We start from the raw sequence: 15,552 nt of genomic DNA, 5'->3' as shown, positions 1-15,552 counted from the left end.
TCATAACATGAAGTTGAAAGCACAACAGCGGAGAACACTGTGGTCTTCAATTAGCACACTTACAGTAAACTAATCTCTATTAAGTACCCACTGCATGGTGATCTGTGATTTCAGGAGACGTGACTTCATGATCTGGATGATCCCTTTCAATCATCTTTGATTTTTGATGCAAGCAGATATTGCCTAGATGGTATGTAAAGCATCATATGAGAATGCTGAGAAATATCCTTGTGTCTTCTGTTCATGTAGCTATACTCCCTGCTCTATAGTAATTGATCTAAAACAGATGGAAGATCACAAGCGCAAGGTGCATACACCCAAACAAAACTTCTCACCTGCTTTCTTCTTTCTTAGCAGTTGTTTACTGCTTTCTAAGGTATCTTCGGTACAGAGAAACAGTGTTTATATTGGCTTCTATAAAGAAGTTTGCTACAAGATGCAAGAGTCAGTCCTCCAGGAGAAACCACAGAGACTGTGAATTACAATCCCTGTTACAAGAAGGAGCACTTCTTCCTTACCTCTTTTTTGAAAGACAGCTTTCTTGTCACAGACTCCAATATCTGATTTAAAGTGAAAACCAGGTGAGAGACAGATATGCAAAAAGGCAAATTTTCCACTCATTAGTCTCATCTTGAAAGCCTGGGTTCAGGAGGGATGAGACATGTCTCATGGCACCCAAAAACAACTGGTATCCACAAATTTTATTAGCCGATTTACATTTCTACATTGGGGAAAAAAAACCAGTTGCTCTTCATTAACCTTCAAGAACATGGGAAGAGTTGTTCAAAGTAGAAAACAACCAATCTTACCAAAACACACAGCTGGAAAATTTCAAATGACACTGCTTCTGTCTTGAATGTTACACTAGGGCTATTCAAGGGCTTAGTAACACTGCAGAAAACCAGTAGCCTCTGAGCTAGGACAGATCAACTTTCTGCCATGGTGCAAGGGCATGACATGGCAGCTGATATTCTGTCCAAAATGTCAGGTGTACTTTGAGGGTTAGTCCCTTAGATGGTGCCACACCTAGGCACAACAATTTGAAGGTGGCGAAGAGTTTCAAAGTAGGTGATGTTTATTTTTGTCCATTTCTGAGGTCCTGCTTTGCTTGCTGCACCAGCAGCTATACTAGCTGCAGTAATTTCAAGCTTTGAATGGTTGTTCTGTTACTCATACCTACACCCTTTGACAACCACATTAGCACTAGCATCCTTATGTAAACACAAAACACTAAAAATAATAAGAATGCCTGCCCATGTACAAGTAATAAAAAGGCTTAAAAAATTCAACAGAGAAAGAATACATCAATAAGGCAGCCTACTAATACCAGAACATTTGTGCCTCTCTTGTCAGCTACACTGAAGTTCCAATAAAAAAGTGCTTAAAGCATACATTTAGTATGCCACTTCAATCTCTAACCATTCATGTTAATTGCTAAATCTGATAAATATTTGCATTAGCAGAGTCAATAGTAGGCACTGGCATTCAGGAATGACAGAACAGAATGCAGGTAAAGGGTACATAACAACTCTGCTCAATAAGAAATGAAGAAAAATCCACTCTGGGATGCTGCAAAGGCACCATTTCCATAGGAGGGTAACCTATTTGGCAGGTCAGCTGGCCTTCTGAGGGACCAAGTGCCTCAGAATAAGGACTGTTCTACCCAATTACAAAGTAGGCATGACAAGCTTAAAATAGAGACACAGCTAGCCCCCAGCAACTGTGAAAACTGTGTGTGGCATGCAGCCTGGAAGCCAACAGCATGCATATAGTGTAAGAGAAAAGATGGGGGAGGGCGCTCTTCCCGGCAGGATTGCAGAAGCTACTGTCCTTTCAAGTTCAGGATCCTGTTTCCAGGTGCAGCCAACTCAAAAAGATTGAAAAGGTATGAACCTCTTCCTTATGCAGTGGTTCCTCTTCCCTTCCACAAGGAATGCTATATTGACACTTGCTGTCAACAAGTTTGACAGTAGCTTGATGCCCAGTTGAGACTGCTACTGCACCTGGCGCACATGATGGGAAAAATGCAAGGACTTCTTGGACTATGTATGCATTTCATAGTGTCCTGTGCTTGTGGCATCAAGGCGCACAGACAAGTTCAGAGTGCGTTCAGGTTACCTGATTTACTCAACTCCTACATTTGATTTTATTAACACCAGCCATTAACTGCACACAAAAGCCACAAGGCATTTAGTGTTTTACACCCAAAGAAAACCAATGTTCTTCCGAAGTAGTCATACTCTGTAAGCAAGCTGCAAAAGGTCAGTAAGCCTAATAAGCAGACCACAGCAAACAAAGAGAAACTACATTCAACTGAAAGGACAGGATAACCATGAACTTCAATGAATCCTCATCAGCTAACATCACTGCTGGCCTGCTATGAACAGCTCTCAGTTTGCTACATGCACTGTACAAGCTCCCATCCTAATCTGACACTGTTGATGCACAGCTTCACAAAACAGGTTCCAGTGCACACTGCCATGCAAACCTGACACACCTAGGTTTTTGGAGACCTGAAGAAACAAGTTTTTCTTATGAAATACAAGCTATTATGAGTGCTTGAAATTAGACTAGAAGATACTTCAGTATTACAGAAAACGTCACTTGCTTTTCTTGTAGCATTTTTGATAAGTTCTCCCCACTCTCAGCCATCATCCATTACAAAGCAGAAGCTTCTTCCACCTCCTCTGTCCTTGCAGAAAAACAACAGAAGGAAGTATCTGCAGCATTCAGTGGAAAACTACCACAGTTAAGGAATGCAGTCACAGAGTTTAGGATTTAGAGTCAGAACCTGGTGGAAGAAGTTGTTCTGAAAAAACCTCATCAGCCACAGATTTGTAAGGCCAAAAAGCAGCAGCGCAATCATCTCCTGCCTACCATAGGCCATACCAATTTTCTGGACCTTTCAGCAATTAGCTTTGCAGTTTAGTAAGAAAACTTGTGTATTATTTGTACTTGGAACATGTTTAATTTCACCTTTGAATCATGTGATCGGACTTTTGTCTGCTAGACAGTATCCATAACCACAGTTTTCCTGTAGAGGACTATAATCCATTCACACCTTAATCTGAGTGGTGATAAGTGAAACAGAGTTTCTGAGGATAATCAATATTTATACAGTTAGTAATTTATCTGCAAAGGCATTAGAGTATGTTTACTTAACAGTGGCACTTCAAAGGGGCCTAGTTAGGACAGGTCTCCCTTTGGCCAGGTACTAACGCCTCTAAAGTGCTAGAGTCTAGCAGTACAGAAGTAGTAGGGTTTCATACTACATGGTTGCTGGTGCTGGAGGGGACACACAATCAGCAAGGGAGTGTGGTTTCGAGGTGGGTGGTGGTAGTATTGGGGAGTGGGTGTTTACGACGAGGCTCCCCCCTTGCAGTGTGGATGTGCTAACCCCCTACATTTTCCCAAACATGGAAAATGCATCTGCGTAACTTGTAGTAGTGGGGGACCTCTTTTGTGCTCTTCCTTGGAAAAACAAAGCAAAACAAAGCATGGCTATACAGTAAGGGATGGGATACTATGAAATTGGAATAGGAAGATCTTCCTAGTGAAAACTCTCTAAACCTAAATGTGCCTCATCTCAGTAAGTATCTACCTGAAAGGTGAGGTAGGCATTGTCTCTCAAAAGGGAAACTTGGTCTGTGGTGACGTGCACAGTACTGCTGCTAAAGCTGCTGCCTTTGCAAATATTGAGGGAATTGTTACAGCTGCGTAAGACCAGTTAAGACTCACTTCACTACAGACATCCAGTAACGACCACAGCCCAGTCCTGTTGGTTACACAAGGTTGTCAGCTTTTGTCAAACATCAAACAGCCTTGCATGGGAGGGAAAACTACCAGACTGGAGGGAATAATACCCACCACAAGTTACAGTAATAGTTTTATAGTCTCTGCTAGTTAAAACAATTACTTTTTTCCCCACCTTCCTTCAGCTTCAGAGATATAAACCATGCGTTCCAGAAGTAACAGCACAGAAAGCCCAACCAGACCAAAGCTGAGCCAGCAAAGGCCAAAAGACCACCATAAAGAAGAGGTTGGTTACAGTGGGAGAGGAAACGGGCAAAGAAGGCAGAAGGAGAAGGATGATGTAGCCCAAGCCAGTACCATCCTAAGAAGCCCTAAGGCAGAGAAAAAACAAAGAAGTTCTTTCAAGAAAAGAGAGGATCTCTCTCGTGATGACTTGCTATTCCTTCTTAGTGTCCTCGAGGGTGAATTACAGGTGATTTATCATCTTATTTTATATCCCAGATTAAAACACAGTTCCATGTCATATCCTGTCCTCCCCCCAGTTTGCCACAAACACATGCTGCTTTCACGTTAAGGAAATACCCTACCTAATTTAATACAGAAGGACAAATATAAACTGCAAAGGACATAAAAATGCGAAGTATAGCTGTTATTATAGCTATCAGCCAGAAAAGGTGATCTTTACACTATGCCAAAATGCAAATAAAATTTACTCACAATGTATCTCAATCACACGAAAACCACTCATGATCCACTGTGAAGGATCGTGTAACTCAAGCAGAGAACTCAGAAAACTCTCCTATTGTGCTGTCCCATTTTAAGTACTTTGAATTCAAAGTATCTGTCACTGTAAAACCTATATGAAGAACATACTGGAGACCTTTAAGATCTGTTACTTAATTATTTATCTCCCCCTCCTATGAAGTCATAACCATTATTCTCTATGAATCAGAATGTGTCAGATCACAAGTAGTAACTCACTCAACAGTATCCTAACATCTTTTGCTAGAAAGATCAAGATATCCATTTTATTTGCCATAATACGAAGCACAAGTGTTGCATGCCACTTAGCCACACGACACTGCATTTTGAAGAGCAAGCATCCTTCTATCTGGAAAAGGAGTGAGCTGCCAAGTGGCAAATGATGCCTAACCTGGTCAAACATAATTTCAGGAATTGGGAACCAGATTTCCAGTGAACAGGGAGAATACTTCTGTGGCAGGCTGACTGCACAGAACTAGCGACGGCCACTTAAAACTGGCCACAGGCAGAGGGAAGAGCAAACTGGCCAAAGTGGCATAAACGGGTATATCACATGGTTCCAGAGTTTGTTACCTAGATAGTATCTGAGTAGTTCCATTCTTAACATATGTCTATATATTTATATAATGATACATACATGTTTAACAGAACACACACAATATGAATATTTGATAGATGTAGCGATCTCAGAGGGTAGATCCACGGCAAACCTCTACAGAACATTTCATTAAGCAAACAGAACAATTTCCATGTTTGCAAAACATTTCTCTCCTGCTTACTTGCCCTTTCCTAATTTAGATTCAAATTCAGATGCCACACACTTCCTCTCAAAAAAAAGAGATGTGTGTATATATATTTTTATATATATATCACACACACACTTCATTACACTTGTGTAATACAAATACATATATACATATAAATGCACATACACTTCAATTATTTAGAATTAAAACTGGAACAGAGTGAAATGAGAAACTAGAAAACAATGAGTATGACATGAACATTTTATATCATGTCGGCATTGCAAAGGAAGCAATATGAATGGAAAAAGAGAGAAATCATTTTTTTATTCCTAATTTTCCACCTCCTGTAATGCCAAGTCAAATCTCTGAAGATCAGCTGTCAATCCAACCATAATTAAGTTACAAAGTGCGATGCTGTTGCTCTCTGATTCCAGAACATTTAAGATGCACAATGATCACACTCCTAGGGTTTTTCTTTCTGCAATGATAAGCATTAGAAATAGATTATTTTATGCTCTTCTTAAACACAGTCACAAATAGAGATACAGAAGTGCTCCAGCCAAGAGCAGTCAGACTGAAAGTGTTACCCTCTCCCTGATTTCCTCCCTTCCTATTCTGCCCTTCTAGGATTAGCATGTACTCTGTTTTGTTTTTAACTGAGATCATTGCAGGCAATGGATGTTTGAGACAGTTCATGTAGTTATGTCACTGTAATGGAGGCAGGGGGCAACCTCCACCACCAGAGGATGTAGGGGAAAAAATAAAAAGATGGACACAGCCCTAGGGGAGGTGATGACCTAAATCACTTTCCCTCACAGTGGAAACATTCACATAATCAGATATTCTCATGAAAGAACATTATCATTAGATAGAACTTGGAGACAATTAGCACAGTATTCTGTTCCCTCCAACCTAACATCTAGGAGCTAGTGACTTTATAGAAAAGACTACTTCTTGATGGCTTGTTTTTTTTGTTGGTGGGGATTGTTTTTCCTTTTTAAAGAGGAAAGAGAATCTATAACTTTAAACACTGCAGATGCATGCAGCACATTTCTTCAACATGGAGCATGGACTTAAGAGAGCAATGCTGTATGAGAGGAAGAAGCTATATGCACCTGCCAACTTGTGCAAGAATTTTTGAAATACATACATAGAAAAACATATTGAAAACATACCTGAGAACATATGGTATCTACTCTTTGGTAACAGGATGTCATCAGATATTTTATAAGATTAAGGAAACAAATGCAGTGACGTTAAAAGAGGAAAAGTATAACACACATTTTTAGACTACACTTTTTGCAACTACACAATTTTTGGAAACCAGATAACGCCACCTTCTCTTAATCATTATATCTTTTAAAATGCCCTTTTTTTAGCATGCACTTATAAATTGGCAATACCCTTACAGCAGTTACTTCCAAAAAACTTGATGCTGCAAGGTTGCTTATCACCCAAGGGCATGTACATGAGTGTGTGCACATCTACATGTCAATAAAAACATAAGGCATGGTCTCACACATGCATGCATACATATATATACATGCACACAGGACCCCACTGCCAGCTTTGAAGGCAATTAATCTTGTTTTAAGTAACTGCCATTATTGCATGGCTTTGGAACGCATGTTGTGAAGGGTCACATCCCCTGCACCGCACACCTCGCTACATTCACCGCTCAGACAAGCTCAGTGTAACAACAGAAGCAGACAAGCACGGGGTTTTAAACTACAGAAGCCATCTTTGTACCAGGAATATACCAAACGTGCAACACTTCCAAGCTTCAAGAACCATCCTAACATCTTCCACTAGCAATCTGAAATCAGCTTCTACTACCACATTTTGCCCTGAAATTTTGTATTGTGAATGCTACATGCCGGTCCAGAAACCACAATATGATCTAATCACTAACAAAGTACTTTAGCATTGATGAGGGTTCTGAAGATGTTGGGAGTTTATGAAGAACTAATAAAATACAAAGACCGATACTTCCTTCATGTTTTTTAACTGTCTTCATGTTACTGACTGTTTTGGGGCACTGTACATACACAGCATTCTTTGAAAAGTTTTAGTTTTCTTAAAATCAGAAGAAGAAAGGTAACCTGTAAATACACATGTACAGTTTAACAAAATCAAACCTTACTTTGTGTTTCTGCAGGCTCAAGATGAAGTTATAGGAGTACTTAAGGCTGAAAAAATTGACTTGGCTTTGCTTGAAGCACAATATGGCTTTGTTACTCCCAAGAAGGTGTTAGAGGCCCTCCAGCGAGATGCTATTCAAACAAAGGCTGAGCAATGGCAAGAAGATATCTACGAAAAGCCTATGGGAGAGGTATGAACTTATCATTGATATTTAACCATAGCTCCCACCAATTTCAACAGAAAATCTCTCACTGACTTCAGGGAAAGAAAGCAAACGAGCTCTAAATCTAGAATCTAACATGAGTGTAAGTGACAGCAGAACAAAGTCCAGGGTCCAGTGGGCTCCCTAATAAAAAGGGGTATCTAATGATCCTCATTTATACTGCGCACTGGGGGCTTTAAACAGACAGACGGGATTTTGTCTAACTCAAAGTCGGATAATCATCAGCCTCTATTTTTGACACCACCTTCTCTTTTTTCCTTCCTGGTACCCTGCTTTACAACTAATACAAACAGATGCCTCCCCACTTGTTTCACTGAGCCATCTTACCAATGGCTGGTGAGGGCCCATCCAGCAGTAATGGCACAGCTGTCCACCTTTACATAACCCAGCTCCCACTAATTCTGGGGGAGTCACGGGTATACCTGCTTGGTCTGAGTAGTTACTGTAATGAGCTGTCATTAGAAACTTCATCCAAGCAGAAATCTAATATTCTCATATTATACCCAAGTAACCTTTAGTTTAATTACACTGCAGCAGCAGCACCCATACTTTCTGAGCAATGTTATCTGAATTTCGTTTCTGCCCAGCAGTGCAAATCACTGGATATTAAAATCCCTTCATACCAGAATATGTGGGTTTTTCCCAAGTAAGTGTCTCCTCTTGATTTCAGATAAACATTTTGAATATGCTGCTCAGCATAGATAAACATCATAAAAATAAAAGCAGAAATTATAAATAAAATTCTTCTACCATGTGTTTTCCAAGCTTTCTGAACAGAAACGTACCTAAGGATACAGAGTTCATTTCAAAGAAAATTATGTCAGGCAAAAGGTCAACATTCATTTCAGAGGCTCAAAGGTTAAAATCTCTGGCTATAATCTGAAGCAGATAAAGTTCAACTGTGGAGGTTAATTTATTTTAGAACATTGTGGCACTATGTCACAGAAACTTTGAGCACAAATGGAAATGATTTGAAGACAAGTCCAAAAAAGTTTGAAAACATAAGTTCAGTCTGTTACTTTACATAAGTTTATACCCGCTTTTTCCTTCTTACACTTAATGGCAGAGAAAGGATTTCTGACACCATTGGATTTGGCAATTCCAAAAGGCAAAGGTAAACATCCTGAGAGCAGCTGAAAGGCTAGAATGAGCACTGGCACTTCGTATATCTTGGTAAACCAAAGGACGCTGTAATCGGCAGGCATTCCACAATTTCAGTTTCAAAATATCCCCCCCCCCAAATAAAGTCAGAAATCCATTTAATTCCTGTTTGGATTTTTTATAAAGGTTTACAAAAACCAAGGGAGAGGTGGAACCAGCCACAAATTATGGGAACCAACCATTTAAATTTCCTCTTTGCCACCATGACAATGTACCGTTTTATCTGCCTACAAAATCTCTGCTGATCCAGTTCCTCTACAGCATGTGTGTCTCACCCTTGACAATTTAGCCCTGTAGCCCTGAACACAGAGGATCTTCCCAAAACTCAGCTGAAAATCCAGTGAATTTCTGAAGGCATCTGTAAGACTGCTGATCTTTTGATGTTCTCTCACAATTTATTAATCTATCCTAAAGTTTATGAAGTTTCTTGGCAAACTTGGTTAAGAATGTAGTGGGATAATTAGTGACTAGGCAGCTTTACTCACTAGGAACAGGATTCATAGATGAACAAATGTAACAAAACAGAAAACAGTAGTAATACATCTTCCTTTGCAAAATCTACGGAGGAGTGTGAAAGACCAAGACCATGTCTTCCTTGGCTAACTCTTGACTGTGTTATTGGAAGCTGGAAAAGATTAAAAAAAAATAATCTAGCGCCTCACTGTGAAGTGTGGTGAACAATACTTCCTACCACTTTGAGAACTCATCTAAAAGCAGCGAAAATAGAGGAAAACCTATATCTTCCATCCATCAGGGATAATTCCAAAGTGAATCTATTTTTAAAATGCCAGTGCCAATCAACTCAGGGAAGAAGGCATCCTCATCAGCCTTTTAACAAAGTACATCTGACTGCATCCTCACAACTGCTTACAAGTGTTGGTCACAACTTTCCAACAATAACAGCTGTAGGGCACCAGTAAGTTACAATCATAGGAAGAGACTGAAATAATAACATTGACAACATGGCATTCAGGAAAAGCAGACCAACATATCCACATGGACATTTGGCTCAGCTAGGGTTGAAGAAGACAAGGGAGGAACTGCTCCCATAATCTCCTGTAATCCTAAACTCAAGATTATAAATTAATAAACAATGACCATGAGGATATTTTTAACAGGAATAATATCTCACTGAACTTTGGGTAAAGACACATAACTAACCTGGATTTTATTCCGGCACAGCATCAAACACAAAACACTCTAAAAAGAGAAAGACAAAAAGTTCAGTTCCAACATAATGAATACAAGACACACCATCCTAGTTTGACTTCAGACACGAGTTGGTGGCAAAATGTATTTAAACTATTAAATTCCTGTGAATTTTTAGCTTGCTGAACTATTAACGGTTACATAAGACCATGCCTCTTATTTTCCATTGTATTGTACAGTATGTTCAAGTATTAATTTTAGCAAAAATCCCACATGGTTAGCAAGAACAAACCAACAAATCACTTAATTAAGATTTTATCACTGAAATTTTCAACAGAATACATTTATACTGCTGCTTATGAGTCCTCTGTGGTTTTTGCCAATAACTGTATATGCTGAGTAAATATGTGCGTGTACATATAGAGAGGTATTTCTGCATGTGAAGATTTAGCATTTGGACAGAATAATTTGAGGAACCAGGGGCTGCTGGAGAGCACTCCCGTGAGAGGATCTCACACTAGCAGTGGTTCACATGACTTCTCTCTTCCCTGCTGGATACATGGGAGTCGGTCACAAGATCTCACAAGGAAAATGCAAAAGTCAAATTTGCTCCCCAGGGAAGGACCCTTATCTTGCAGAGGGACACAACAGAGCTTCCAAATAAAACACACAGAAGTGCAGCAACCCAGTACCAGACTCTGCTCTGCTAGGTCCTGCAGGGAGGGAGAGGCATGCTGCCCAGTAACAGACACAATTGTCACAAGGCCAAATCCCATACCCATTACACAGCTTATATGTAGATCTCAAGTGTCTGCATTAATTGTGATGTAGGATCTGCTGCCTCTCCAATTCTCTTCTCTAGCACCCACCTGTACCAGGAGACAGGCCCAGCACCTCTTCCCTTCTCTCCCACATGGAATTCCAAGCTCTTGCTCTCGACCTTGTCCCCAGCCACAACAGTTGCACACCAGGTGTGAATGCTCACAGTAGAACTGACTTGAAGAATTCATCAAAAGAGAACCTAAATGCATCTTTTATCTGAGCAACAGGAGGAAACTGCAACATTAAAACAGCTCTGATGCAGCAGCTTATTTACTTGTCTCTCTTACGCTTTCATGTAAGCGGGTCACGCCAGGACACTACTGTTCTTTTACCCACTTTCATACTCCTCATTCCCCCTCCCTGCCCCTTAATACACACCTTTCCTATTTCAAATACCAGTTTGTAACCCAAACGGCTGATCTCAACACTGACAAAAGCACAACTGCAAAGGGAAAAGCACTGGCATTGCTCACTAAGAACTTCAAAAACCTGGAGTTACTACCTTTTCTCTTGCATACTTGCTGCTTTGATTACCACTTGAATCAACCCCTCATAGCCATTCAGTAAATACTCTAGAGCAAACAAAATCTATTGAACCCATAAAACACTGCTGGCAGGTCCCATACTCTTCGCCCAAATAGTGCAGAAGCAGGACTACTTTCTGTTTGGTTCATGTTGTTTGTGTTGATGACTAACGGTCATCTCCATCAGGAATTTATATTTTTGGCAACAGGAGTCATTTGATTTATGGTCAGCTTGTAATCAGAAGTTTCAGTGTTCTCTTATGATAGCAATTTACACATCCCCTCAGGTTCTTATATGTACTTTCGAAGCAGTGGTCCAATCCATACAAATGCATCACCTTACTTTCTGAACCCCATCCATACAGACCACCTACTGAAAGAAATCAGAAGTTCACACCTTTGCCTTCTTCCCCGCCTGACCTCGCAAAGGGCTGAGAACAGCAAGCACTATCATGCAAGGCGAATGATGCCCAGTGGATATCAATTTAAGACAGGGCCATAGCTGCGAACAGCACCGCATCAGAACTTCATCAAAACACAGGAGGCAGGTTGCTTTCTGAGAACAGCATAATTTCACCTGAAAGCATGACCTTTAGAAAGGCAAGTATCAGAAGCTCAGGTGATGGTGCTTCATGCATCTGTGCAATAGATGTTCCAAAACACCATCTGAAATCTTGGCGGGGGAGGAAGGTTGATAAACCATACTGAAAATTCTTTCATTTTGGTAAATGAACTCATTCTGCTACCTGAACAAAAGATTTTTAGCTGTTGAAATTTTCACTTCTGATGGAAGAAGGGAGAGTATGGAAAAATTAAAAATAGCCAATTTTCTTCAACCTGACCTTTTAAGGTAATTCAGTTTTCAACCTCTGAAGAAAAGACTTAGAAAACACAGCCAAGAGATTACTGTATGAAGTGGCACCTGCTTACTAAGAAAGATTGCATACGCAAAGGTTTAGGTAAGAAATGGTTTCCCAAGAGAGGTCCTACTTCAGGATCATGATTTCAGGAAGCATTGACCTTGCTGGTGTAAAGTGTGCAAATTATGAATGAACAAGATGAAAAAAAACCCTCAACAGCTGCAAGAGCACCACGGAACACCCAGAAAGGACAGTCATAGGTTTCTTTATATTTTTTGATCATGCATGAAATGTGCTCAGCTATGTCGCAACAGAAAAGACACTCTCTAATGTCATGAGCAGAAAGAATGGGTAATTTTCAAAATGGTCCACATTTCCGTTGGAACATTTAGGACTCAAACCATCTTCAAAGTCTTGTCAATAGTTCCTTTTTCCTTATTCGTAACAGTTTCACAAAAAAATTTGACAATCATTTAAGAGAAACATAAGAGAATATATAAAGCTTAAAAAGAAGCTAAGGGAAGCAGGGGAAACTTGGAAGCCCGGGTAGAAAATGAGGATATTCTCATTCATTCAAAAAACTCATGTTTAGGCAAACCAGCTCTTCCTGTCATTGCTTCTATCAGCCAAACTGTGAATAAACATGAGGAAAAGATAATTAATCATACTCCTTGGAATTAGATTGTCCAAAATAAGCACTGTCCCTAAGAATCTGAAGCCCCAGTGTTTCTTGTGGCACATGAAATTCCTTGTGGGGGAAATGCTGGAGAACCAGAACCAGCCTTGCTTCCCACACTGCCCATTTGTGAATTCTTTCCTATTAATAGAGTGAAGCACTGCAAAGCAGTTTGACCTACTGTGGTTAAAAGGAGACACTGGGCTTTGAGCTCAAAATTTCTCTTTTCCAAAAAGCATACGAGGAATCCTGCGTTGACCTGATGAAGGAGGCAGTCTCCACAGGGGAAGGGGCATGGGCAGGGAAGAAGGATTCTCACCAATACAGACTCTTCACAAGTCTTTAGAGGGCCTCCAGTGAGCACTCCTCAAACTAAAGCTAGATCAGTAATGCCTGAGGAGGAAAACCCATTCTGGTTTCATACACACACACTTGCATAACTCAGTCACATATGGAATTCAAAATTACAAGAGAATCCTCAGAATGATAATTTTTGCTCAGTTTGTGGAAATCATTTTGTTTAACAGCATAACTCCAGTGAACAGTTATGCCAATACTTCTGTGGTTTAGAAAAACTAAGAAGTTATTACCAAAACCTAAAATAGGTTATTTTATAATATCCCTACGTAATAATATTTAGAAGCTCAGCAGAAATCCTTGGGGGAGGGCTATAAAGGTTCCATGTGCAAGGCAAACCCCTTTAAAACGTGTGAAATTTGAGGAACAAAACAGGAAATGCCATCATTAAATAAAAATACTCCCAACCATTTCAAAATTTAGCACTTACTTATTCCAGAAACCCAGAGCCATGCTCAGAATAAGCATGGGAGATAGGATTGTTTTCACTCTTGGCTCTATTACACATTTACTGTGAAACCAGAGGAAAACTGCTTTTTGATCTATCTGCCTACCTTAAAAGACAATTCAATGCTCTCATTTCCTATGCAGCTACAAATGAGGCAGCTATTTCTATTCAACCAAAAGTCAGTCTACTTCCATGTGAAGCAAAGGCTTCTTTTGCCAAAACATCTGTTTCTTTACCACAATGATGAACAAGAAAAGCATAGCCCTGGGAACAGTAACTGTTAATTAGTAGCTGTTGAGGATCAGTCGTGGCAGGAGGAGGAACAGAGGGTGACTGAGGGTCCTGCAAGACAGTACCTTACCTTATTTTTCTAATTTGTCAGAATTAGATTGACAGAACTAAATAACATTTTCCGAACAGATAGCAAAGAACCTGGCCATTAGGCTATTAAATGCATTTGATATTATTTAAGCCTCTCAAAATCTTTCATTAATGAAAGCCTGAGCAAGTAAGAGTTTCAAAAGTCTTGAAGATTTTTTGCTTTTTTTGTAGCTTGACAAAGTTGTAGAGAAACAGAAAGAAACTCACAGACGAATGCTGGAGCAACTTCTCATGGTAGAAAAATCACACAGACAGACACTGTATGAACTAGAAGAAGAAAAGAGGAAGCACAGCAAATACATGGAAAAAAGCGATGAGTTTACAAACTTACTGGAACAAGAATGTGAAAGGTAAGGTTACCTCTTGCCTTCGTACTAAGAAACACCTATAATTTAACATTACATCTAAGGATCTATCCTCCTCCTTATTCTGCATCCACTAAAAATCAAATATTTCCTGAGTTGCGTTTTGTAAGTTCAGACTAATTACTTGAAAATATCAGTAGTGTCCACAGCTCCATCAGCAGGTGAGGTAGGTCAAACGGTTGGCAGATTCTTCAGCACTGTGGCAGGAAAACAGGTACGTTATACCACAGAGAATCAGGGAGATATACAAATGCGTGAAGTTATAACCAACATGAAGCAGGTGAACCTTTCAGCATATTTAAGAAGCTCAATGTACGCTATAGTATACAAGTAACGGAATATGAAATCAGGCATGCAGCCTTTGACCGTAGAAGAGAAAGACACAACGAAAAGTAGGTGGTGTTTGAACAGACCACAGAAATACAGAGAGAGGAAGCAAAGGCAGAGGATAATTTACAGAAAGCTTTGAAAATAAGAACACCATGAAGTTCTCATATCAGGATTGGCATAAAAGCCATAAATCAAATTTAAAGTATAACCTAAAAGCACCACAGCTTGTTTAAGCACAGTGTGAGGGTTTCAATAGCAATTTTCAGAAGAAGGATTAAGAAAAATTTAATGTAGTTTACTGTCTTTAAAAAAGCCACTTTAAACTGCGCCTTCTCTAAATCTGCAGAAAAACTGAACACATCCTGAGGAAAAAAACCCAAACAAAAAAAAAAACCCACCCAAATCAAAGAATATTCCCTGGATAGCTACTCCAGAAGATAGGAGAATATTGTCTCTGTTTCCTTTCGCTTAGGAACAGCTTCCAGATGGAAATGTTTGGGTGTGAGAACGTCAAGCCTATTCTAAACTCACATTATGCATAGATAATTCCTCCCCTGCTTCGCCTGCGTAGCATCATGTTCCACGTATTTTGGCAGTATTCACCCTCTGCACTACACCTCTCTCTGCAGGTCTATCAAAGATAGCACATATGCTTCCCACCAAGTACACAGCCATATTTAGGGATTGCAATTAAAGTGGCTGGAGAAAAAACGCTTAGCTTCTCAGAGAAATGTATACAGATGCAGGCAAGCACAGGCACACACCAAAAAGCACATACAAAGTCCCGTCACAAGGCAGAGAACTGATTTTTTTCTCTAAGAACTGTTTTTGTGAAACATCATCATATCAGGAA

At 39.8% G+C, this 15,552-nt stretch overlaps 2 protein-coding genes and 1 long non-coding RNA gene across 8 annotated transcripts in view; 1 reads left to right on the top strand and 2 right to left on the bottom strand.

The window, feature by feature from the left end:
• Positions 1 to 15,552, bottom strand: part of CMSS1 (cms1 ribosomal small subunit homolog) — a 255,582-nt gene that overhangs the window by 162,846 nt on the left and 77,184 nt on the right. Inside the window, exon 1 of one of the 4 annotated variants that reach the window (XM_075105459.1) lies at positions 9,273 to 9,392. The exons of the other annotated variants lie outside the window; for them this stretch is intronic. Coding sequence (XP_074961560.1) covers positions 9,273 to 9,330 — 58 coding nt within the window. The 5' untranslated portion in view covers positions 9,331 to 9,392. Of the gene's footprint in view, positions 1 to 9,272; positions 9,393 to 15,552 lie in introns of those variants that run through there. 4 annotated transcript variants of the gene reach the window in all.
• Positions 1 to 15,552, top strand: part of FILIP1L (filamin A interacting protein 1 like) — a 217,751-nt gene that overhangs the window by 126,871 nt on the left and 75,328 nt on the right. For 2 of the 3 annotated variants that reach the window (XM_075105287.1, XM_075105277.1), the window contains exons 4-6: positions 3,939 to 4,225; positions 7,420 to 7,593; positions 14,176 to 14,354. In XM_075105287.1, coding sequence (XP_074961388.1) covers positions 3,956 to 4,225; positions 7,420 to 7,593; positions 14,176 to 14,354 — 623 coding nt within the window. In that variant the 5' untranslated portion in view covers positions 3,939 to 3,955. The remainder of the gene's footprint in view (positions 1 to 3,938; positions 4,226 to 7,419; positions 7,594 to 14,175; positions 14,355 to 15,552) is intronic. The other variant, XM_075105298.1, reaches the window with a different exon arrangement.
• On the bottom strand, positions 9,344 to 10,886 carry LOC142062691 (uncharacterized). The gene is made up of 3 exons (XR_012662535.1): positions 10,806 to 10,886; positions 9,949 to 9,987; positions 9,344 to 9,412 (listed from the first exon to the last, which is right to left on the bottom strand). It is a non-coding gene; the product is annotated as an uncharacterized LOC142062691 (long non-coding RNA).

Source organism: Phalacrocorax aristotelis, chromosome 1 (assembly GCF_949628215.1).
Source record: "Phalacrocorax aristotelis chromosome 1, bGulAri2.1, whole genome shotgun sequence".
Classification (NCBI taxonomy): Eukaryota; Metazoa; Chordata; class Aves; order Suliformes; family Phalacrocoracidae; genus Phalacrocorax; species Phalacrocorax aristotelis.
Note: the sequence above shows the minus strand (reverse complement) of the source record. Positions and strands in the feature narration are given on the sequence as shown.